Genomic DNA, 21,796 nt, shown 5'->3' with positions numbered 1-21,796 from the left:
TGGAACAAACGTTCTCAACCACGGACGACTGTGCCCCTTGAGGGACATGTGGAAATGTCTGGAGACATTTTTTGTTGTCACAAAAGGGAGGGTGGGTACTACAGGTATCTGTTGGGGAGATGTTACCAAATATATTACAATGCAAAGTACAGACCCCACAACAAAGAATTACCAGGCCCCAGAGGTCAACAGTGTTGAGGTTGAGAAACCCTGCCATGGAAGGACAGGGTGGAGGGGATGCAGATACACAGTACAGTTGACCCTTGAACAACATGGGTTGGAACTGTGTGGGCCCACTTGTATGCAGATTCTTTTCAATAAATATACAACAACATACATGTAGAACATGGTGTGTAAGACTTGTACTGAAGTGGATAGCCTATCCTTACATAGGCATAAGGTGAGTGACATTTAATATTAAATTAATAGTGTGTTAGTTTTCTTACCGTTTTATAACTTTGCTTTCAAAGAATTACATTATCATACTACGGTATACCTTTCTCTCCAGTAATTGGAGAAACTGAGTATCAGCCTATTATCACAGGTAAGTAGTTTTTAAAAATGTAACAATGTTTCTGATACTGTATTATGAATATGTCTTTAATACTGTAGGTCATAAAGTTTTTATAACAATTCATTCATAGTGTATAGGCTAGGCTACCATAAAGCAATCATATTGCTGCTTCTTTGTTATCAATGCATGAATCATTATACCTGTAAATAAATATTTCTTTTTCACACTGTCTTTTCATTTTTAATGTCTAGTGTTAGTAATATATATAACATCTACAGTGTTTCGTATCATAGAAGACAATATTGATGTAGGTACTGACAGAAGATTCATTTGTAAACAGATTAAACTTAATGGTGTCGATAAATACAGTAGAGTAATTGTAAATGCATTTTCTCTTCCTTATGATTTCTTAATAATGTTTTCTTTTTTCTAGATTACTCAAGAATAAAGTATATAATACATCTATAAAATACGTGCTACTTGACTGTCCATGTTATCATTAAGGCTTCCAGTCAACAGCAGGCTATTAAGTAGTTAAGTGGTGGCAAGTCAAAAGTTATGTGTGAAAAAAAAAAAAAAAAAGTTATGTGTGGATTTCCCACTGCACAGCTGTCGGCACCCCAACCCTGCAGTTGTTCAAGAGTCAACTGTACAGAGAAATATAAGAATGTCATGAACAATAACATGGTTTAAAATAGAAAGGCTTTTATTTATTTCCTTTAGGCCCGGGACTGATTTTCCTTCAGGCCTCTAAGGTGGCTGTCATATTGTCTGGCTATTCGCAACCACAGTGCTTTTGAACAGCCAACTGAGTCTTTAGTAACTGAAATACACATGGTGCTCTAAATGAAACCCAGGGCTATGCAACAAGTACATGTGCTCTGCTAGCTCAAAAATGCTTCCCTCAAGGAAACAATGAGGTGTTCCTTTTGCCTATTAGATTGGCAGAGCCAAAAACAAACGACAAATAATACTGTTTTCATGGGATGGAGGCCCATCAAACGAATGGCATCACATGATGGGACCACACACCATCAGATATTTTATAGGAATTCTGGGAAACGACAGAAGCTTGCTAGTGTGCCCACAGCACAATGTTTTGTTTTGTTGTATTTTTAAGAACATTCAGAATTATCTTCTGTCATAAAAAGTCTCAAACAATAAGGCTGGGAGGGGATGGAAAGTGTTTTCCAAGATGAAAAGTGAACTCGGAAAAGTGCTAGATTAATCTATGTAGGAGGATCCTGTATTTCCCTTTCACTTTATGAACTTCAAATTTTCCCCTTCGAATGGTAAAGGACTCCTTTGTTTGGGACAGTGTGACAGTGTTTCTTTCCTGATTCATCGGGTTTCTGATGGGGTATGGGGGAGGGGGTGTAATTCAAAACAAAACAGGTGCAAGGAATAACAACCTGATAGGCAGGAACTCAACCCTTAAAAATCAGAACTAATCTCAGTTCTTATAATCTTCAATATGACCTACTGGAAGGTAGAGAACACTGACTGATCAGAGGAACGTCTTTGTGCAGCATGCTAACACATAAAGTAAAAACTGCCGAAAATCAACTTATTTCTCTCTTACACATACACTCACGTATCAGGAGAGATTCTTACATTACTATTTCAACACACAACATTAATTTTTCTAAAGCACAGCTTTCTGTAGCTCAAAATCCTTCACTCACCATCTGCATCAGTGGTCCTCACGTTTTTGGATCATAAACCCCTATGAGGGTGGTGGTGATGGTGGCAGCAGCAGCAACACCAAGCAGTAACAACAGCAACTAACGTGCACTGAACACTTACTATATGCCAGAGTCATAATTTATTTATTTTATTTTCAGCTGTGTTGGGTCTTTGTTGCTGCTCACGGGCTTTCTCTAGTTGCGGCGAGCGGGGGCTACTCTTTGCTGCAGTGCGCGGGCTTCTCATTGTGGTGGCTTCTCTTGTGGTGGAGCTCAGGCTCTAGGGTGTGCGGGCTTCAGTAGTCGTGGCTTGCAGGCTCTAGAGCGCAGGCTCAGTAGTTGTGGTGTGTGGGCTTAGGTGCTCAGCGCCATGTGGGATCTTCCCGGGCCAGGGATCGAACCCGTGTCCCCTGCATTGGCAGGCGGGCTCCCCGCCACTATGCCATCAGGGAAATCCCTATACATATATTCTTTTATACCATTACTTCCCCTACTCTAATTCCAAATAGTAACAAAAGCCTGGGGATACATCCACTGACAAATCTCTGAACTCTACACACCCCTGGCCAATATTATGAGTTCAGAGCCTCACAAAACAGCAGTAGGACACTGGTGGGTGATGGTGAAAGTGCACTACAGTCAATGCTCTGAACCTGGCAGCTAAAAGCTGTCTCCCACACCCAGCACAAGCTCCCTAAGTAACACACACCAAATAAAAGCCTTTCGATATTTATAAGGAAGGGATTAATTCATCTTCAAGAGAAGCACTTTAATTAAAAATGACTTTTCTGGGCTTATATCCAGATAGAAATATATTGCCAGATAGAAATATATTGCCAAAAGGTAAGATTTAACAAGGTCTACTTTTCTCTTTATTTTTTTATTTAAGGGCCCAGTGCTTCCCAATCCTTTTCATGTCAAGGAACACACAGAATATAATCCTCCTTTGGCACTCTGGGATAAAGAGATGCTGCAGGTGATTGCCTGGAGCCTCCAGCCCCTTAAGGCCCCACTCAGACTCCCTGAGAGCTGAAGGATTCAATAAATACTTGACACATCTACAGCCATGCCATTGGAGAAACTCTGCCTTAGCCCTTCTTGGACTGGGGACCCTCCTAACAATTTAGATTTTTCTCCTTTAACAGGAACACAGTCCTCAGAAAGAACCAGTAAATCTGGCCACTAGTGACAAGAGTGAGCCTTCCTTTATGACTCATTCCAGAAAAAAAGCACACTGACCAGCCATCCATTTACAATTTACAACATCAGCATAATTTCATGCTTTTGTTTTTTATTTTCCATTCTGAAATTGTATTTTCTGTACAGAAAATAAACAACAGAGATAGGCCAAGCTTAGGTCGCCAAATGATATCTGTCAAGGAATGTTCCATTTCTGGACAGCTTGAGCAAATTTTTACTTTGTTTCACAATTCTATACTTTTAAGAAATATGAAAAAGATACTAAAATTCTTCAAGCATAAGGTGCTGTTTTATATGGTCACAGTTTAAAAAGATGGAATTGATCATTCTTTTAAATTATACTTACAGGTTTTGGTGCAACAATATTAGTAAAAAATATTTTTTTCTGAAAACATTCTTTTCCTTATTTAGAAAACTCCAATAGAATTTATACTTAAGGCTCCCTCCTTCACTCATTTTCTATTTGTTTCCACTGCTTCTCTCTATAGCAGACAGTAAAGGGTGGTTGGTCTTAGTCCTGTTTCCTGAACAGTGATTCCTTCAGACAACTAGCTGGCCAAACTGGCCTATCTTTATTTCTTTCCTGGTGTTCTGCTTTTCTTTTCCACAAAGTTAATACCAAGATCTACCTCTATGTTTGTCCTCATGCTGTCCCTCCCAGCCCAGCACCCCTATACCCATCCTCATAAAGACCCTAACTCAAGCCCTAACACAGAGCATATCAGGATGTTACAGACTAAAGCAGAAAGGGCCTTAGCTTCAGTCTCCGTTTATGACTGATGCGTTCATCTTTTGCCTTGTCTTCCTTTCTGTTATTCATATGCTCCCTGGTCCCCAAGGGTTTAAGCAGCTCACTTGGCTTCTAACCCACAGCTCCCCCATACTAGGAGGTAAAAGCCTTAAAGGCAAACTCATGTTTTCACTGAGCCTAGAACAGGGTAGGTATTCCACAGTGTGAACTGAATTCAATCTTGACCACTTTTTCACGGTCCCAGGAGCTCCCAGGCCTAGGACCTAAGATTCTTACGGTTGCCCATGTTTGATAGGTTTTGTCACACCCTTAAGGATGACAGAAGGTGTGGCAACTGTGAACTTGGTTATGACCTAGCTCCCCAGAGAGGATTCCATATTTCCAGGTTAGGAGTATTAAATGGGAGACCAAAGAGAAAAGATGAGAAAGAGACAAGCAGAGGGAGGGAAGGTACAATTAGTACTTTTTTTTTTGCGGTACGTGGGCCTCTCACTGCTTTGGCCTCTCCCGTTGCGGAGCACAGGCTCCGGATGCACAGGCTCAGCGGCCATGGCTCATGGGCCCAGCCGCTCCACGGCATATGGGATCCTCCCAGACCGGGGTACGAACCCGTGTCCCCTGCATCGGCAGGCGGACTCTCAACCACTAGCGCCACCAGGGAAGCCCTACAATAAGTACTTTTAAAGGTCTTTTACCAGTTGTAGCTTTGCAGGGTTTCACCGGCTTCCTCTGTCCCTCTTTATAATATGGATGAACTTCTTTGCTTCCAATGTTGTAGTATCATATCAAATTAGATTTAAGGAGACTGAGTGACAAGGGATTAAAAACAAAGATGGGCCTTCCCTGGTGGCACAGTGGTTGAGAGTCCGCCTGCCTATGCAGGGGACGCGTGTTCGTGCCCCGGGCCGGGAAGATCCCACATGCCACGGAGTGGCTGGGCCCGTGAGCCATGGCCACTGGGCCTGCGCGTCCGGAGCCTGTGCTCTGCAATGGGAGAGGCCACAACAGTGAGAGGCCCACGTACCGCAAAAAATAAATAAATAAATAAAAATAAAAACAAAGATGGATTCTTGATTTGGTTTCCCTAGGCATAAAAAGTTGTTATTCACATAAACTATTAGGGAGGCAGCACGTTCTAAAGAGGAAAGGAGTGCAGGCTTTAATATCTTCTCTCTACCCCTGACTACCTCTGTGACTTTACTCAAGTCACTCTGCCAGGCTCACCTCAATTTCCTCATCAGAAACACAGAGAGAATGTGGTGTGTGTGTGTGTGTGTGTGTGTGTGTGTGTGTGTGTGTGTGTGTGTGTGTGTGTGTGTGTGTGTGAGAGAGAAAGAGAGAGAGAGAGAGAGAGAGAATAATGCCTATCTTGCTGGGTTGCTGGGAGGATTAATGAAATCGCATGTGCAATTCATGTGGAATACAAAAGGTGCTCAAAATGTTCATTTTACTTATCTCATGGCAAACTTTCTAAGTGTGTGGGCCTAGGCTATCTGAAGCCCATCCCTGGCTAATATTTCACGTCAACCCAAGGACGGATGCAGCAATGCTACTCCACTCCACAGCCAGAAAAGTGGAATCTTTTTTTCTTAAAGTGGAATCTTTTTAACCCAGAATTCTCAAAGTGCAGAAATCAAGGCTCCAAATTTGGGGGGCCGGAATAAAAGAATTAAACAAAGTGTTCAACAGATTCTGTGGGTAAAAAATGGAGAAAATTTAATACCAGGAAAGGGATGTGTAGAACTGTGGTGATTATTTGGATTAACTGAAGAAAAAAAGAATACTTTTGTCTAGAATGTACAGATAAATGAAAAAGTGCTTTTTCTGCTTTAATAGCAGCTAACTTTCCTCAACTGCCCACTTCATCTTACCCAAATAAAAGGGCTTAATTAAAGAAAGAGCAGGGATCAGCTTTTATACGTCTGTACAATAGGAAAAATAACCAAATTGGGCAGGAAATGAAAAAACTCAGAATTCAAACTTTCACTTCAAATGGTATATATTTTCTTAGGAAACACCAAAAGATGAGTTAAGTACCCAAGAATCAAAATAAATCTTTCCTCATGATTGTTGGCCAAACTCTTCCTCAGTACAAGATTTTTGAACTCTAACTCGATTTCTTGGGAGTGATAAGTAACCTTGTAATAACATCAAGTCCCCAACATGAAGAATTTTGGCAACAAAAACAGACGTTTAATTCTACTTAAAAGACAGGGAAGCCCTGCCAGTACTGCTCCCAAATGAGGTACCGTCCATGTCTCTTATCTAGCCTTTACTGAGATTTAATGTCATTTACCGCTGGCTCTCGTGAACCTGCAGGATAATCTCACCTTTTCTGATGTGCATTACTTCCATCCATTTCAACATGGCAATTATGAGCCTCTGGTTTTTAAAATGATTAAGAAACAAATCCCACATGTTCTTTCCTTTTTTGCATGCCCTATAATTTGAGTCTTTCTTCCATAGTCCCCGAAAATTCAGAGATCAGCACATTTCTCGTTTTCAAGGTATAGTATGTATAGTACTACAGAAATACTCCAAGGTTTGATATATTTATGTAAACATTTTTCAAAGAAGTCAAAATGTATAATTCAAGAAAATGTTCTGTGAAAGAATTTGTTTTCTGATTACAAAATGATTTCCTGCTTCTGAAAAAAATAACAACTTTCTATTTACTTAGCTGGCTCTGAAAGTCCCATGGAGATTACTATTCCTTTCAACCCCTAACATCTCTCTTCCAGGTGCAGGTCTTTTACTCATTTCAAAGGTAGCTTTATGCGGAAAAGGAATCTATAAGCTACAGAAGGAAAAGAGAAAAAGAGCCCTCCCTGTCTTAACCCCTTAAGCTTTCCCCACAAAGAACAACAGGGTGAAACAGAACTATTACAACACAGATGAGACACCCGAATAGACATGACAAAAAGATTTCCACAGGCCTTTGACTTCCTTTTTTCAACCAGGGTATAAGCCAATCTTGGTAAAGACAGGAATCTGTTTGACAAACACAAACACAATACCCAGCACCCAACACCCATATGGTTGTTGTTTTTTCCAACAAGCCCTTCATCTCCCCAACACTCAGGAACAAGAGGAATAGTCACAACCACCCCAGAGTTAGAGGGTTTTTACCTTCCCACAGTGTTTCACATATTATGTAGCAGAAGAAGTAACTTTGAGAATATCAAAGGCAGCCCTGGGAGCAAAAGACCGTATTTTGTTGCTGGGCAGACTGGTGAAACACAAGCCAGACCTTTTAGTGGTGCGTACGGGGAATGAGTCTGGGAGGCCCATTTGTACAATTGGTGAAAGAGCCAAAGAAACAATTCCAACCTCACTACTTCTAAGTTTGGCCAAGAGTGGATCTTCAATAAAGAAAATCTGATGGCTGATGCCGCCCGACAATCCGAGCCTTCCTTCTAACTCAGCTGCATCCCCTATGAATCTCTGAAAAGCCTGTTCTGCATTACTCATTACTGCAGGCCCTTTCCCTTCAAAGAAACAGTGGAGTCTGACACAATTGTATGGGCCTCAGGGTCCCATCTTTATAACTAAGATAACAACCCCAGCCCCTCTCTTCATCACAGGGATATAGTGAGAACCAAGGGAGATGAGTGCTTAAGAGTTTGTATTAAAGAAACCACCAATGATCCATAATGCATGTAACGGAGACCAGAGCATCTGGTCTGGGACCCTTGGGAGTTGCACAATCTTTTCAGGAGATCTGCAAGATTAAACTATTTTCAAAATGACACTAGACATTACTTTCCTCTTTTATTCCCGGTCTCTCACAAGTATACAGTGGAGTTTGCCAGAGGCTACAAGGTGTGTGATGATGTCACCTCTCTAATGACTAATGGAATGTGTGCTTGTGAGTTCTTGTGTTTCATTTTCTGTTTTAGTTTCTAATTAAATATTGATAGACAAAAGCCACTTGGGATCCTCAAAAACCTTTAAGAGGGTAAAGAGGTCCTGAGACCAGTTTGAGACCTGCCACCCTAGAACTTTAGTCCCACCCAACCCTGCAGTTTCCAGATGGGCTGACTTACACCCAGTCTGAGCCTTTCTATATGCTGTTCCCTCTGCAGGTGGAACTCTTTCTCTCCCTTCCCTTGGTTAACTTCTGCTCTCTTCTTAGGTGTCACTTTCTCTGGGAAGCTCTCCCTGACTGCTCCAGGACCAGTCAGGTGACCCTGCTATGCTCCCCTAGCACTTGGCATACTACATTGTAATTGCCCATTTTCTGGCCTTTTTTTTTGTCCTCGACTCCTTCAACGCAAGAACTGACTTGGTCACTATTTTGATTGTGACACAGTAGTATATAGGAACCATTCAACAAATACTTGTTAAATATATAAAACAACCAAGGAAGGAAGGCAAAAAATAGGTCTATCTTACATTCTCCCCTAGATGGAATTAGTTACAAAAATATCAGTTTTCATTATAGCACAGACTTATGAAAACTAATAATAACAATAATAACTATCTATATATCTTGCTATGTACCAAGTACTATTCTAAGCACTTCGTATGCATTAATTCATTTAGTCTTCACAAAATCCCTAAGAGGTATACACTACTATTATCCTTGGTTCAAAACTGAAGACACAGATGCACAGGTAGTGAGTGATGAATCTGAAACTGACACCTAGACTAGTCTGGATCCAGAATCACAGGCCTTAACCACTCTACACACTGCCTTTGATGTCAGCAGTGTGGACTTCAAGCTTAGAACATATATTTGGATCTCAAGGCCATCTCTCTAATCTGCTCATAAATGAGAAACATGACCTGATATTTAAATCCCACCCCAGCCCTGCCCCACTGTGAGTGACTAGAGCAGCCACATGAACAGCAGACCTTCTCACCAGCACCAAGTTTATAGCTGGGGTCAAAAAGGACAGTTTCAATAAGAAGTGTATTTCTTAATCATTTGTTATACTTGAGTCTTTTCTAGAAGAAAAGTTAAAAGCAATAAATCAATTTGTATATTGATTCAAAAGAAAAGTCTCTTCCGTACTGATAGCACAGAGAAAATAGGAAAGTAGGGCTTGATATTTCATGTACTGTGGTGTTAAGCTCCCTGATGTGTATCAAGGAATGCTCACAACTTCACCCTGAACAGGGAGTGGCCTAGAATGTTCTGCAGGCATACTTGATGGAAAAGACACAACTCCACCTGGTTCAGAGAAGAAGGCTAAATGGAAAAGCATGCTACAGAAAACCTAGGTTTTAATGCAAAAGATGACCTGACTGAATCACAGTGTGACACCACATTCATGTTTATGATGCAAAAAGCACACCTAGGAAATACTTGTTCTTTCAGCAGTAGAAAAAAGTTCTACGGATAAAGTGAAAAGCTTGTATAACAAATCTTCACCTGCTAACAATGTCTGTGTTTGACAGAAGTCAGAAAGAGTGACTATACTTACCTGGAGAAGTGTCCCATGAATATGATTTTGCCGGAAACACTGGTCAGTGCAGTCGGGGAGTTTGGCCAACAGAGTTCGGATGGTATCAGGGATTTCGTCCATCATAACAAATGGGACCAAGGCACGAGCTGCCATTTCACGGGAGCGGTAGACAGGTGAGCAACCACATCTGGGAAAAGATAAAAACACAAGACCATTCAATACTCATTTCCACACCCATGTCTTTGTATATGCTGATGTTCCATCTAGCTCTGGCTGGGACATCCAAGGGCTGGGGTGGTGGTAGGAGTTGCTTCCTATTCCAAATGATTGGGTTTTTTGTCATTAATTATACAGGCAACTTTGCTTTTCTCATAAACATCATTAACATCTATGATTCCATCACAGGAATAAATGCAGATAGGAATTGGGAGTAAGACAATAAACAGGTAGTTGCTCCTCAACAAACAACTATTTACTGGGCACTCAGAACGAACAAAAGCACCATGATGAGTGCCATAAGAAATAAGACAGTCACTGTTGTCTCTGAGGAGCCTATATGCTGGTTGGCAAGACAAGGAGTACATCTGAAAAGATAACTGAAAGTGGTACTGGAAAAATGATAGGCAAATGATCTTGACATGATGGCTATAGGAGGATGAAACTGTGGGTTGTGGGCTGTGGGTTGTAGTATTGAGAAGGACGGAAGTCAGGAAAGCAAGCGTGATTCAAGTATGCCGAAAGAAACCAGGCAGTTGTATAAAGCAAGGGTAGAAATGCTCGAGGTATAATTAATTGTGTCTGGTTGAAACAGAGGTTCATGAATAGCTGTGGAACTGAAGGCTGAGAAGTGAGTCAGGCCAGACTGGGGAGTGCCATAAATGGCCGAGTACACCCTCTGAACTTAACTGTCATGAGAACAAGAGATGGACCCTCGAGTCACCAAATCCTTGCCTCTTGGGCTGACTCACACCCATAGAGCTTGGATAGAAGCCAGTTCTTAAGTGAAAGTCATGGACAATTGGTATTTTGTGATTCTACAAAGGTCATTGGAAAGGCATGTCATCTAAGGGCCTCTTGACTTTTTTGTAAACACTTAGAACCTGAGAGTCCACAACCATTTTGTTGAAACTGTACGCTTGAAAGCCTTCACAGATATAGTCTTATTTGAAAGGAGAGCCCAATATGGTTAAGTCCTAGCTTAACTAAGTTCTTGACTAGAACTCTCAAGACTTGATGATCTTGCATCCTATTAAAAAAATAACTCAACTGGGCTTCCCTGGTGGCGCAGTGGTTGAGAGTCTGCCTGCCGATGCAGGGGACATGGGTTTGTGCCCTGGTCCGGGAGGATCCCACATGCCGCAGAGCGGCTGGGCCCGTGAGCCATGGCCACTGAGCCTGTGCATCTGGAGCCTGTGCTCCGCAGCGGGAGAGGCCACAGCAGTGAGAGGCCCGCGTACCACAAAAAAAAAAAAAAAAAAAAAAAAAAGTATATAAATGTCTTAGATGACAAGACAAGAATGGGGAAGATGAGAAGATAGCAGACTCTGCAGGGGAAAGAGATGGCCTCTTGTTTTTTCCCAAAATTAATCAATAGTCCAAGAAAAAATTATGGTAAGATCTGGGCCGTTAGGCCCATGTGGCCATTTAGGCTTAGCATGTAGAGGCAAAGCCCTATGACTGAAATGTTTCTAACACCTCAGAGTTATCACTGACATTTATATTAATATAACAATAAAGTACAGATATAATTTCTGTACAAATGTAACGATGCAAGCAGAATTTCACCACGGGGAGAAGGGCAGGTAGGAGGAAATAGGGAGATAGAAGAAAGAGGTACAGGGTAAGTCAAAACATTGTGTCGTTTTTTTACCCTAAGACAGTAGGTCTGAGGTGGGGCAATCAGCACACATTTTCAGGATGGAGAAGAACTCTCCTTACAACATGTTATGAGAAGACACTGAAGGCTATGGCTACAGTAGGTAGCTAGAGATTTCCCAGTGGTTTTTGACTGGGTTTTGCCAACTCACCCATTTTCTCACTTATCTTTCCTTTAAAATGATTAAATGTTTGATCTGTAGCTGGCAAATGCAGTCAAACGTTTGCTTTGGCCCATGGGGGCTGGGGGGGCTGGGGAGTGAGAAACATTCACTTGATGGAGAAAAGAAAATACTCTGAAAAAGCTTTGAGATTTAATTAGCAAATGACCTCACTCAGCACAGTCATTTGTCGGAAGCTTCCTGAGCTGTCTGTCCCCCACCCCTTCGACATACATACTTTGTGTTATAGTGTGTTTTATGTTACCGAAAAGGTTTTTGTGTATAAATGTTTCTTTTCAAATACAAATAATTCTGACATGGTTACAGATGTTCAGTTTCTAATTAGCAGCAACTGTATACTAAAGAATACCCCTCCTTTTGCTCCTGACCTTTTGCAAATGATGATCTCCCAAAGGAATCTGGCATCTATACCGGAGAAAGAATGGAAAGTGGGAAAAGTGCCAGAATTTTCTGCGTTCAGATACCCTGTACTAGGGTACTTTCCAAATGCACACAATCAGTTTAAAAAGCAAAACAAAACCTCCCCTCAAAAAAGTAATGCAATTACAGAAAAAGAGAAGAAGCCTATTTTTAAAGTAATATTTAATTAAGTACCATTCATTCTAAAGCAATGACTAAATGTAATTTCAAACTCCTCTCTTATTGCAAATTGTTTAAATGGAAGGATAGAGTCTAGTCAACACACACACACACACACACACACACCTATCAAGCAAAAAAAAAAAAACCATTTGCAGGTTACTGTTTTGTCAGTCTTTGGGGACAGGGAGAGGGTCTCATGAGATTTACCTTTTCTCCAGGTGTATGTGGTGTGTAGTGTGAGGGGATATAAACAGTCTTTTCAGCCCTAAGTGTAATATATTTGAAGCTAAAATCTCTCTTTCCCAAAGATAGAGTCTTCTAGTTTAATTCTGCAAAGTCACCAAAATCAAGCAGAGATGTTCTTCAGGGACACAGATCTGGTGATTAAAAGGACAGATAATCAGAGCGCCTAGATTTTCATCCTGCTTTGGACACCAAGGTTTGTGACTTGGACAAGTTGCAGTAACCTCTGTGGATCTGTCGAGGTCACAGTGATGGCAATAATCTATCCCCAGTGAGGTGGTGTCTATAAGAACATTCCAAGAAGGAAGGTACTTTGGAAATACAAAGTTTTCATAATGCATTATGCCTGTGTTAGTACAGGATCAGCATAGTCTAGGAATGGCAGGCCTCTCTGTGGCCCCAATGAGAGAATTAAGACTATGGTTTGAATGCTGTACCATTTAAAAAAGAAAAGACAATAAATTGATAATATGATGGCAAGGAGGATTGGGGTTTTTTTGGCCTCCATTATAAAGTGATGAGGAGGACGCTGGGGCCCTCCTGAAAGAAGTGGGGGCAGCTTCTACTCTTTTAAGTGTCAATTTCCTCTGGAAAATAAAGCAAACGGATTTGGAATCTCAAAGGTCATTTCTTCTTTTACCATAGTTTGAAAAGCATTTCCTCTGTATCCCTAGCTGTGCTCTAGGCCTAAATACTAGATCGTTCACAGGATCTGCAAGACATACAGACATTGGTGTCCTTAAACCTGTAGCCCTCTCACTCCAATAAACCCTTTCCACGTAGTTTTAATCATATATTTATCAACTGCCTACTGTGTTCTTGGCACTGTGTAACATGAAAAATGACACATGTGTAACAGTTAATACTTGCATCCTACATTGTACAGCCCTTGGCAGTTTCTAAAATGCCTGCACATCTGTTATCTCTTGACTATACAGCATTCCTGTAGGACGTGAGGGCATTATAAACGTCAGTGAACAGATGAAAAGTAAAATGCAGTTCAGAAAGGCTAAGTGGACCCTCCACGATGTGTAAGCAGCAGTGTCCAGGCCAGAACTACCATCCATGGCTCCGCGCGGAGCTCACGAGCTATTCCAAGCTGTAGCTCACACCTGGATATCAGGGGAGCATAAAAATATCTCCCAGCTAATGAAAACATAAGCTTGAATTTACAAGTATGTGGAAAAATCTCTAAATTAGTGGGTTTTTTTTTTTTTAACATTTGTAGGATCGTGAAAACATTTCAGAATCTAACATAAACCACGGACTCTCTCACAAGAGCAGCAGATTTATGAACATGCACATATAATTTCCCACGCAGTTTTAGGAGGCTCATGATGCACATTCAAACCCCCTGGGGCTGTGTTTCCAGACCCAGTCAAGAATCTCCAGTTGCTCCTTTGCACACAGTGTGACGGGCAGGTAAGCACTCTGCTTTAGAGGTGTGGCAATGCAGAGCAGGATGCTGTCACAGGGAACCATCAGTTTAGAGTGGCAGCCAGCCAGACAACCTCATGATCACAAAGCCATAGTACCCATGGAGACATACAAGGGTGTGCAGGGCACAGAAAAGGGAACAGGAGGGAGAGTTGGAATCACTTTCTGGAGGAGATAAAGGACCTTCAAGTGACGGTGATATACACCTTTGGACTTCAGGAATCCTGACAGACCCTGGAAATTTTAGAATATAGTATTCTGAGCAGGGAAAGACCCCTCTTCTGAGATCATCTTTCACAGCGTGGTGGCTAAGCTTTTTTTCCAGGTGGTTCTCTCTCATATTTACCCTCAGAATCTGTTCCAGTGAAAGATTTCACAGGTAAGTGGCTGGACATCACTCATACCTGTAGGTTAGGCACGGAGACACCCACTGAGTGCCTAGCAAAAGCATACACTGAGTTAGGAACCTGAGAGAAATGTCACTGCCCAGGCCACAGGGAATCTAGAGTCTAGTGGGAAACACAGGCCAATCAGCCAATGCTTTTCAGGAACATGAGAAGTAAATGTAGGCTGTTGTAGAAAAACTGAGGTGGGACACCCAGAGAAGAGGGTGGGTGGTCTGGGAGATCATGGTCCAGTTGTGACTAAGTGGGGTCAGGCAGAAGGAAAATTTGAGTTTGGCAAGAAAGAGGTGCCCTCCCCTGTGTCTTTCCGTCCATGAACCCACAGTGCCCCCCCAGGGCATGCAGTCAAAAGCAAGGGAATTGAGGTTTATTAAATGACTACTGTGTCCCAGGGCTGGCTATGTACTTCAGACACACTATTTTATTTACTTCACTAAATCCTCATTATAAGGTCTCCAGCATCCCTATTTTAAGATGAGGAAAGTGAGGTTTCCCAATATACTTTAGGTCATAAAATTAGCAAGTGGCAGATCCTGTATTCTGATTAGGGTTTGTCCACCTGCAAAATTTAGTCTAAGACTTTACAATGCAGTTGCCTCAAAATCCTCAGCCTTGAAAACGCCAAATATTTCTAAAGTAACCTGTTCAACCTAATCATCACATTGAGGTATGAATGATTTATGGAACCAACCAGTCCCTAATTGGTAAAACATGAAGCAGAACAATAAAGATGATGCTGATAGTAACTACCATTTACTAAGCATCTACAGAGGGCCAGACCTAGTGTTAAAAGCTTTGCACGTATTACGTCATTTAATCCTCACAACGAGGCAGAATGGCTGAGAGAACATTATTAGGCAACGCGGGAGAGGTAGTTTTGAACCGAGGGGAATCTGTAGAGCCCGGTGGCCTGGAGTGAGGCCCCCATTCTATGAGAACCAGAGTGAGAGTCTTCAGCAAAGTCTCAGAATGATTTCAGGACCCAGCCAATGTCCCCTTCCACTCTCCTTCATTGACATGATGAATGTTCCCCCAGGCATCTTAGGAGCTGAGCTGAGTTTGAAGAAGCTATGTCTCACCTACCTCCAAGTCCCTCACTCAATTTACTCAAGAATGCCTGCCATTATGGTCTGTTTCTCATGCAGCACTGGCCAGCTGCTCTTGGGGAATAGTCATCTACTGACAATCTTAAAAGCTGAGACAACCCTACCTTGCAGGACATCTCTGAAGGCTAGGTAGGAAGGAGTAGGCTGAGGCTACAGGTTATACTATATATACATATATAAAAAACTTTCTATATATGTTTTGTCAAGCCAACTATTGCTTCATCCTTAGTGCCTTTGCACACTGCAGTTCACACCTGTTGGAATGAATGGCCTTTTCACCCTTGTACACTTGGGGAACTCTTCTTCATCCTCTGAATTCTGCTCAGGTATCACTTCTTTTAAAAAATCTTACTGCATTTCCTCTGGTCAGAGTCAATCCTTTTCTCTCCCGTGCCCTGTCACCGCAATGGCATGCTTACAGCTGTCAGGGTTGCGGGTCACATCCCATTTGCATTCCCCACAGGAGCCCTCAGGTATCATGTTGGCCAGATCAAAACAATCTTTTAAAAAAATATTTTTTTTTTACTGAAGTATAGTTGATTTACAATGTTGTGTTAGTTTCTACTGTACAGCAAAATGAATCAGCTACACATATACATATATCCCCTCTTTTTCATATTCTTTTCCATTATGTTTATTACAGGATATTGAATATAGTTCCCTGTGCTATACAGTAGGACCTTGTTGTTTATCTATTTTATATATAGTAGTTTGTATCTGCTAATTCCAAACTCCTAATTTATCCCTCTGCGACCCCCTTTCCCCTTTGGTAACCATAAGTTTGTTTTCTATTAGACCAAAATGATCTTGAGAACAGAAACAGGGTCTTTATAGTTCTGAATAATATAGCACAAAAGACAGGAGTTAAGAACCTGTTCTGGAATCCAGCAAACCTAAGTTTAAGTCCAAGTCCTAAAGCTTACTAGTGGGTGACCTTGGACAGGTCAGTGAACCTTCTAAGTTTTTATCATCTGTAAAACAGGGAAAAGCAACTACCTCATAGGCTGTTGTGAAGCTTAAATGAGGTAATGCATATAAAACACAATGCCTATAAGTTAATGACCAATAAATGGTAGCTATTATTGAACCTAGTAGATGGAATAACTTTCAAACTGAAAAGCATGATCTACACGTACAAACTCTCTAGGGTTCTCCATCTCAACAACTGGTTGAGGACACAGAGCCTTGCTGTATCCAACAGGCTTCAGTGCTCACAAAGGCCTGCCCCTCCCCCTCCCCACCAAAGGAGCTGGAAAGGAGAGAAGGAAGATTGAGTTTGGGGCCAACTGACTTGTTTATGTGAGGCCCGCTGACTTTATTCCTCAGGTCCAGGGCCCAGATTTTACTTTCTGTCAATTCTAATGCTGTTTCTAATGCCGTGTCACCAAAGGTTTCTTTTTCCTTTTTATCGTGTGTGGTTCCTGGTTTCAATCTTGCCTTCAGAAACATGTACACGTGTGGTACATGTTTATGCATAAAAGAAAGAAACCACTAAAAAAATAAGGCTGTACCAGTGAATTTGAAAAAACAGTTCAGCGTGTCCTGTCACTATGAAGTATGTTTTTGTTATGAGTGTTATTCCTTAAGCCGTTCTTACACATTCTCAGGTGAGTTCAGTGAGGCCACGGTTGCCAGATTCTCTACTTGTCCTTCCTCTACCGATTTTCAGTTCATCAAAGGACCTACCACCACCTGAACTACTTGTTCCTTTTCCTGCAACTCAAACCGCTAGCACTTAGAAGTTGCATTTACTGTAATCTTGCCCTCTGCACAGCTCATGGATTTCTTTATTCAAATATATTTCTTGGAAGGGTAATGGGTTCAGGACTTTTGAAGTTTGATTTAAAAAAGAATCCTTGGTTTGGATAGTGAAGAAGAAATAAGAGCAGTAGACAGGAGCTAAGCTAAAAATCGCACATTTCCAGCCTTCACGGCAAAAATATACATATGTATCTGCAGGTAGCGTGTTTAGTTTAAATATCTACTGGCAGCTCAAAGCTGTAATTGCTCTTTACAAATTAACTCTAATCAATATGTTAAGACCTTTAAAAATATTTTTATGAAGAAATGCTGAAAATAATTAATAAGCCAAAACAGAATATCTGAGAACAGCAATGTGTAACCCCCTGGGACATCCCAACCAAAGTCTAAGCTGTAGAAGGTGCATCCTTTTAAGGTCACCTCCATTCTGCCTCCAAGTTACCAAGGTTTTCCCCAGGTCGACTAGCCACAGGCTGTTAATCCCAAAAGGGTGAAAATGGCAGCTGCCAGGAGTTGGGAATTGGCCTCCATCACTTTGACATCCCTCCACTTGTCCCTCTAAGAACTGGGCACAGCACTCAGCCACATATGTGGCAAGGACACAGGGTCTTGGATGCAACGGCAATGGCTAGTTGCATTCATACCATTCCTTTAGGTGTTAGGAAATAAAGCTAGGGAATTTTCCTACAGGGACGGGGGGAAGGTATCCAGTGTGGTGCTTACTTTGAATAATGCTCTTTAATTATTTAGAATTACAAATGTGTTTTAAATAAATGAAAGGATGCTTTCTGAATGCTAATCCCTGGTTACTTGCTGATATCAAATCATAGAGTTTTGAAAAAACATAAGAGTATGAAAATTATATTTCATCTGAAATTTCATTTCATGCTTTCATTATTTTGTGACTAGACAATAACAGATACAATTTGAAACTGAATTTTTCAGATTCCAACCAAATTGTCCAGACAGCTGGAAAGAAGGTTTTTTTCCTCTGGAGCACTGAAATGAAGTTATACCTTAACAATGATTCTTCCCTGACTCGGAAAAACATGGAAAAGACTTTACAGCAACATAAATACAAAGATGTTGGAGGCCCTAGAGATTAAAAGGGAATCATTACTTTCAGTCTTTACCCAAAATAAAATGGAGTAATATAAAGTGGAAAAAAAAATCTAACATAAACGGTATAAAACTCTCCCACATAATGAAAATAACCACTAGACTTAGTTTGAAATTTTGGCATGATCTTCCCTCCCGGTCCATCTGTGGGTTTTCCTCTCTGACCTTGGATCAACAAGCCACATACTACTGGCCTCCACACAGACAGCTGGAAAAGCGTTCTGGATCTGCCCTCAGGGCTCTCAAGCTGGGATAAGCTGTGTGCAGGGCAGGAGCTGAGGGCTGCAACTTGTGCAGACCGAGGGAAAGAGCTGCACATTCCTCTCAATAGCAAAACCCTCCCGTTGTTTCTGCCCCTGCTCCACTAAAGACCAAGAGACGAACACACACAGACAGCCACTGAGTCTTTAAGGGGGTTGATCGTAACACCTTGGCCTCCGCATGTCTTCTCCTTTCCTTGCAGGTAGTGGGTGGGTTGGAGAAAACGGTCCTGAGCGTGCTGAGTCTCCTTGTGGTGAAGGTCACTGCTCAAAGGCCAAGTTCTCTAAGTGACTTCATACAGTTGAAACGCACCCCATTAACCTTTAGGGCATGCGGTTCCATATTCACAGTGAGTGGGTTTCAGTTCATAAACCCAGGACTGGGTGGTCAATTTAAGAAACTACACAAAGGTATGGAGAAAATTTACTCTCTTCTTTTTAAGCTATGTATATTTAGGGGGAAGGTTTGAAAAGGAATAACTTTGGTCCCGTTTTTAAGAGTTTTTTTTTTTCTTCTGTTTGTTCTTTAGCTTTCAAATGTTCCAGAACCTGCGACAACTCTTTATCACCACATTAAATGCAAATTTCTCATTCTGGCATTCAAAGCACCCTAAACCTAGCCCAATACTGGGTGGACAAAGCATAGGTGCTAAGTACATCTTTCCTGGAATAACAGAACTTGACTTTTCAGGTGACTCTTTCTGAAAAGATATTAAAATCTTGCAAAATCTAAGCATCCTGTGAGTCAAGTGAGTGCTTAACATTTTTAAATAAACACTTTCAAATGTGAACAATTTTAGGAACTTCCCTTTTGACAAGAATCTTACATTTCTGAGAGATTCCAATACTCATGCTAAAACTCAAGGAGGGGAAAGGGAAAGGAAGGTGGGAACATTTACTGAGTGTCTGCCAGATGTCGGGCAATGTGCTAGGTACTTTCAGATATTTTATCTCACTTTCAGTACTCACATAAACCCTCTGAAATAAGTATATAAAACTATATACACATATGTCAGTTTTTGCTCTAGATGGTCTAGTGGGAACATGTATAGAATGATGAGTTACCAAATAAAATGTACCCACAATCAAATAAAGTGCACTGTGCCTATTTCTTTCTGTTGTGGTAATGGAGGTACAATTTATCCCATTAATCCCAATGGTTAGAATTCATTTTTGCAGATCCCATACACAATGAACTGGTGGCCTAAATGTACTTCCTACTGCTCCAACTAGTGCTTAATAAAATAAAACCAAAAGCTTTATAATGCACTATCTTTAAGGAAGGCAAATTAGTCACCAAGAAATAGTCGTCCACGAAATTGTAGTCTTTGTAGCTCAGCCAGCAGCCAAAGGTTTCTGAGGAACCCTGTATTAGACTGGGACAGGCTCGCCAAGGGCTGTGGCAGTGTCCTCTGCTGTCCTCTAACAATATTGACCACCTCGGGTCAAATCATCTACAGTCTTTTGAAGTATAGTATTTATCTAGAGACAAGTTCAAAATGTCCAAGAATAAGAATCTTTAACATTTTTAAAGACAACAGACACAGGTCAGCACACTGGCAGGATCTTCATGGGCTTAGGAAAAAATAATACACATCGTTATCAGCTTTAAGTGAGTATTTTGGTGGAGGGAAACCTACTGCTAAGCAGAAACTCCTACACGGTCCCTTTGATGCCTCTTTAGCCAGACTACTTTTAAAACATCCTCAAATTAAAATATTAGTATCTAAATGTGGCCATAGGCAAATTACATAATATCCTTTCACATCCTCATCTGTAAAAGGAGATTATAATAAATGATCTTGAAAGTCCTCTTCAAAAACAAAATCCTATAATTCAATGGACATTTAAACATTTCAGGCAGATAGCTATATTTTTATTTTAAAATATCTTTATGACCTCTTTTGACTTGCTCCATTGTTTAATCTCATAACAATACTGATGCTGATAATAGAACTTTTACGTTTAATACAAACCACACTCAATCTTTCTATAGTCGGGAGCCAATTTTCTCTAGTTTGAGCCTCTCCAGAGTTGGAGAACAAATGACCAGTGTTTTCTATACACAGGAAAACCCTTCACTGACTATAATGGAATCTTGTCATTAAATCACCCCTTACTCTTCCCTTCCGTGGGCTAAAACAGCCCCAACTCCTTTAATCAGGTAGAACCTCTTCTCTAGAATCCAGTTAATTATTTTGCCTCTACAGAGAGTTGAATGAATCTTCCCAGTACCATCAGCTAAAACAGTGATTTGTGCTACTGCTAGATGAGAGAAATTTGAGCATTTCTTTTAATTTGATTACTCTCCAAACATTGCAATTTATTTTTGCTAAAGTTAATTAATACTCCTGAATGACCCTCCTCAGGTTTCACAGCAACACTTCAAGCTAAAATCAGAAAGAATAAATTTTTTAAACCCATGAAGTACACGGAAAGTTTTGAAAAATTCCAAGAAATTGCACTTTTTTGGCCTGAACAAATAGCACAAAAGAGCAAAGAATACTGAGATATTAGTAACAGACCCACCCCAGGGAAGATTCTTATCTCAAATGAAGACTGCAATTAGGTAGATTAAGCCATACATCAGCATCCCTACAGCATCCAAACAGACCACTGCCTTCAGGGAAAGTTTTACATCCTCCTTTGGTTGCCCCAGTGCCCACATTCGTGTCACAGTCAAAAAGTACTTCCTTAAGTATAATTACGCTTTTCTTACTGCAACTTAATTTTGTTTTTGTGGTTCTACATGCCAGGGAAATAAATGAACTTATGCCTAAAAGAACAGTCTTTTGACTTGTGTCCAGAATATATTCTGAATAAGAAGAAAACAAATAACCCAAAAAAAATTGGGTCAAACTTTGAACCAAGACTTCAGCAAAGAAGATATATGGATGGCAAAGAAACACATGTAAAGATGCTCAATCTCCTTAGTCATTAGGGACGTTCAAATTGAAACCACGGTGATATACTGCTACATACCCACTAGGAAGACTACAATTAAAAAGACCAAGCACACCAAGTGTTGACTAGCATACGGAACCACTGGGACTCTCATCCTCTGCTAGTGGAAATGTAAAACGGTACAATCACTTTGGAAAATAAAATTTGTCAGTTTCTTAAATAGTTAAATGTACACCCTTTTCTACAACCCACCCATTCCACTCCTAGACATTTATCCTAGAGAAACGAAAGCATATGTCCATACAAAAACTTGTACATGAATATTTCTGGCACCTTTATTTGTAATAGTCAAAACTAGACAC

The 21,796-nt window shown here is 40.9% G+C and overlaps 1 protein-coding gene across 4 annotated transcripts in view; it reads right to left on the bottom strand.

The window, feature by feature from the left end:
- THADA (THADA armadillo repeat containing) overlaps positions 1-21,796 on the bottom strand; it is a 314,473-nt gene that overhangs the window by 136,902 nt on the left and 155,775 nt on the right. For all 4 annotated transcript variants that reach the window (XM_067703121.1, XM_067703123.1, XM_067703125.1 and 1 more), the window contains one exon: positions 9,580-9,748. In XM_067703121.1, the coding sequence (XP_067559222.1) occupies positions 9,580-9,748 (169 nt within the window). The remainder of the gene's footprint in view (positions 1-9,579; positions 9,749-21,796) is intronic.

Source organism: Pseudorca crassidens, chromosome 14, assembly GCF_039906515.1.
Source record: "Pseudorca crassidens isolate mPseCra1 chromosome 14, mPseCra1.hap1, whole genome shotgun sequence".
Taxonomy (NCBI): Eukaryota; Metazoa; Chordata; class Mammalia; order Artiodactyla; family Delphinidae; genus Pseudorca; species Pseudorca crassidens.
The sequence above is the reverse complement of the archived record's forward strand: the minus strand, read 5'-3'. Positions and strand labels throughout refer to the sequence as shown.